The sequence below is a fragment of the Cynoglossus semilaevis genome, chromosome 10, assembly GCF_000523025.1.
Source record: "Cynoglossus semilaevis isolate Cse_v1.0 chromosome 10, Cse_v1.0, whole genome shotgun sequence".
NCBI classification, from domain to species: Eukaryota; Metazoa; Chordata; class Actinopteri; order Pleuronectiformes; family Cynoglossidae; genus Cynoglossus; species Cynoglossus semilaevis.
In genome coordinates, this window is record NC_024316.1 from 475,449 (window position 1) to 480,022 (window position 4,574).

Below are 4,574 nucleotides of genomic sequence, written 5' to 3' on the forward strand. Positions count from 1 at the left end.
CAGACTGACAGCAGCAGGTGTTTGTGTGTGCATGCGTCTATCTTTGTCATTGACCACCGTTTCTTAAAGGAGACAGATTCAAATATATTGCCGGAAAGTGTTCGGAAAGACTAGATTTATGAAATAGTATAAAATATTAACCTGGACTCTTCCACGATTCTAAGCTGCCTCCACATTCAACTTACATTACATTTTTGTTCCGTTACCTCAGTGATGCAAATTGACCACAAGGGGCAGCAGTAGACCAGCAGAAGCTCCGGTTGAGCGAGTGGTTTACCGAGTTTAGTTTGCGGTCTGACGGTAATATAAAGATGTGAACATGCTCTGGAGATGATACAGGCAACAGGTTCACCAGTCCGTCACAGGTACAAAAATATAGAGACAAACAGTGGGGCTGGGACTAGAAGACCAGGAAGAGAGTGGGGAGTCGGGCTAGGACGCTGGAATCTGGGGATGGAAACCCATGCGTACACGAGGAGAAAAAAAGAGAGAAAAAAAAAACACTCCCTTCAAATAGACCAGGGTAGAAACCAACCAACCAAGTGATCTTCTTCTAGGATGAGAGTTACTCGAGAAAGCGTTTCTAAAGTTTGTAAAGACTGAAATCAGTTTATTTCCTGCCGTAATCACTGAAAGGTGTCTTACTGAGAGTCATGGGTATTCTAGATAATTAGTTGACTTTTGCTGACTAAAGTATTTGTCAGGTCACATGTATCACAGAGTGTGTATTTTGGTGTAAATCTATACAAAATCAAATGTAAAAGGCAAGCCAACTCGCCAAGAAGGGGAGAGATAAAAGAAAAGATATTTGTTCTCACCTGAAAAGGTCTAGTTCTCAGAATGAGGGTTGATGGGAAGAGAGGGTGCGGAGAAGGGGGTTGAGGGGGGGGGGGATACAGGAAAGGTCTGGACGTTCACACAGAACAGCAGGAGGAGAGGGGAGAGGAGAAGAAGGAGGAGTCATTTGTGTTAAATCACTTCAGAACAGAGAGCATGTCTCCTCAGTAAAGGTTCTTCCTTCATAGTTGATTTAGCAAACCTGGAGCCCGGAACCTGGAGACAGATAGTCATTGAGAAGGCCTGCAGCTAGGATGCAGTGATGTCACTCATGTACTTGTCACAGTGGGTTTTGTGACTGTGAAACTGATTGACATTTTCCCAGGCTCCTTTTAACATTTTTTGGGACTCCAACATTTGAATACAAACATTTCAGGATAATATTATTTTTCGACTTTTTTTCCCCCGTTTTTCACTCTCTCCACTTCTCTACATTGTAACTTGTCCCCTTCAATGTTCGCATCTTTTTACAACTCCCTCTTTAAGAGTTAAAATTCAACATCAAGACCTGGGACGTGAGGCATGGGAGAGCATTCTGACCTGTCAATCAACTATTTGCGTGTGTATAGTATTTACCCCCTCCCCCCACCCCTTTCTGCTCTCCCTGCCCCCGGTCAGACGATAAGTAAAATCACTGCTGTCATCGGGAATTCTTTGATAATAAAGAATGCCTGATAGTAATATCTGGAACAGCTTGAATCGACGGGTTTTTGTCGTAAACAAAAGTTTGTGAACCGTACACTCTCCCTGCATGAAAGTCTGGAGAGAAGATAATAGAGATATAAAAGAGAGATAAAACCAAAGCTATTTTTCCATGAGCATATTTTTTTATTTAATTTGAAAAACGTCTTCCTGGTCTAGATAGGGTCTAGGTCTAGATAGATAGATGGAACTTTATTAATCCCTCGGGAGTTCCCTTTGGAACATTAAGGAAGAATTAAGGAAGTCTAGAACTACAGCAAGTTAACTGGTGTTTTTTTGCATTCAAGTAGTACTTCATAAAAAGAGTACTTCTGTTTTTTTTTGTGTGTTCTGTGTCTTTCTCTGTTATTCTGTACGACTGAGACTTAAGCCAATCCTAAATGCCCTCTTTGGTTGACACCCAGATTATGGCCATTACTGATCTGTATATGTATTTAGAGCCAGTGAGCAACAGAACAGCTCTCACAATAGTGGTAAACTGGTAATATTTATTTATAAAATATATAAATCCCCCCCACCCCTTACAAAAGATTTCACAGGTGTTGAAGATGAATTGTTTATTTTACTTTTGTTAACAGTGAGATGAGGAAATGAATTAGGTGTTAATGAGTCTTATTAGTTCTACTGGTCATCATACTGTAGTTCCTTGGTCAGCCATTTTAGCCAAATTATAAATTCAGCAGGGAAAGTGTGAATGACCAATGAAAGCAATGATCCCGATGGTGATTCTATAGGAGTCAGAGATTGCTATTATTTTCATTGGTGATGACAAAGGGAGGTGATCTGTCTTTAACAGCAGGTTAGCCCAGTGACTTTAGTTGGATTAGCCAGCTTAGATTACTAACTGTGGCATTGCAGATTAACATGCTAACAACGGCTAAACGCCACGTGTCTGAAACGCTTTTTTTCTGACTTTGTCTCATGCGCGGAACAATTTTATATTCAGGTGACTTGAAGGAGAGTCATTGAATAGCATGATTTCGAAAAAAGCACTTTCGAAAAAAAACTCCTCCTCACTAAGTAATTTTTTATATTTCTGTAAAGTCTACCTTCACTTGAGAGTAAAACGTCCACTAGAAAGTGTTTATTTGTTGACTTTCACACAATGCAAATATAAATCTATCCGTATTATATTATATTATATTGTTTTCTATTCTATTTTAGGCTTTTATGTTATATTGGCACTCAAATTTACAGCGAACCATTTTTTTTAAAACCCTTTTTTAATACAGCCTTATCTAAATTAGGTTAAAATATTATACCACTCGTGTAAAATTAATGGAAACCGTCGTTGTGTTAGTGTTATTGTGTGCGTGTGTGTGTTTCTGTATGTGCACTCAGTCAGTGTTGTGCTTTCACTGACACGTCATGAATAAACTAGGAATTGGAACAAGAGAGATGAATGAAGAACTAGGAATACACACGCTGTCTCTGGTATTTTAATGAGTGAGCAACACACACACACACACACACACACAGCAGGAGGTAAGTGGGTCACAGATCTACAGGAAATTGGACTCCATGAAAAGAAGATAGATAGATAGATAGATAGATAGGAAGGAAAGGAAAGGAAAAGAAAAACTTGAAAAGAACGAGTTTTTAAAACTCTGTTGAAGGGACATTTTATTTCGTAATTTTGTTTGTGAATCTGTTATATATTTGTATTTTTTAATATTGTTTGTGAATCTGTTATATATTTGTATATAATACAAATTGTATATATATATATATTTTCTTATTAAATATGTTATTTAATGAACCCAACTGTTTTAAAACCCTGTTTCAGATATACCCTAGTGACACAAACTCATCACAGGGGGCATCAGACCAGTAACTTTGTCCCTGCTAAGATATCAACAATCAGCGACTTAGACTAAAACAAGTGTCTTTTTTAATGCCTTTTCCTGGCTTGTGTTTTCATTAAATGCCAGTCTCTGCATTATTGGTTTGATTCTAGGATTGTAATAGATGTTTTTGCTAACATCTATTACATCATATTTACTGAATTTCCCCGGTGTGGGATGAATAAAGTCTTATCTTATCTTATCGTATCGTATCGCCTTTTATCGTGTCGTATCTTATTGTATCTTATCTTACCTTATCTTACTTTCTCTTACCTTATCTTACTTTATCTTACCTTACCGTATCGTACCGTACCGTACCTTACCTTACCTTACCTTATCGTATCGTATCTTATCTTACCTTATCTTACTTTATCTTACCTTATCTTATCTTACCTTACCTTACCTTATCATACCTTACCGTATCGTACCGTACCGTACCGTACCTTACCTTACCTTACCTTATCTTATCTTATCTTACCTTATCTTATCTCTATCTTATGTATATTTTGCTATCTGACTAAGCGCAGTCGTCAGTTTGCACAATCTCCTACAAACGACACTTGTGTTGTGTCCTTGTGTGCCGTCCTCCAGGTGTCTTCCTGATTCCGTACCTGCTGATCGTCTTTGCTGGAGGAATCCCTATCTTCTTCCTGGAGATCGCTTTGGGACAGTTCATGAAGGCTGGAAGCATCAACGTCTGGAACATTGCCCCACTCTTTAAAGGTGCAGTAGATGCAGAACTCACTAACACCAGACCCAATCTGGGGCCAGAACAAAGACAGACAAAATACAGATCGAAGCAGGACAAATATTTGTGCAAAATGTTTGTAAGGAAATACTGCAGAGAGTTGAAGACTTAAACGTTAACTGAACAAAACTTAAAGTCACTTCATAAGTAAAACTCTCACCTCACAACTAGAATGTGTCCTGAAAAAAAATAATACACACAACAATTGTAAACACATTTGCATTATAAATAGGATACATGTTTAAAATGAATGAATTATTATAATGAATTATAATGCTTTTTAAACGTCCGAGATTAAAAAACATCCTTTAATTCAAACTTAAATCTTTTAAAATTGGCACAGCAGCTACTGCTTTGCTATTATATATCTATATGTATCTATCTATCTATCTATCTATCTATCTATCTATCTATCTATCTATCTATCTATCTATCTATCCATC

At 37.7% G+C, this 4,574-nt stretch overlaps 1 protein-coding gene across 1 annotated transcript in view; it reads left to right on the plus strand.

Annotated features, from left to right (window-relative positions):
- The window catches only part of slc6a8 (solute carrier family 6 member 8), a 34,574-nt gene that overhangs the window by 1,728 nt on the left and 28,272 nt on the right, over window positions 1-4,574 (plus strand). Inside the window, exon 2 of the mRNA XM_025059581.1 lies at window positions 3,975-4,106. Coding sequence (XP_024915349.1) covers window positions 3,975-4,106 — 132 coding nt within the window. The remainder of the gene's footprint in view (window positions 1-3,974; window positions 4,107-4,574) is intronic.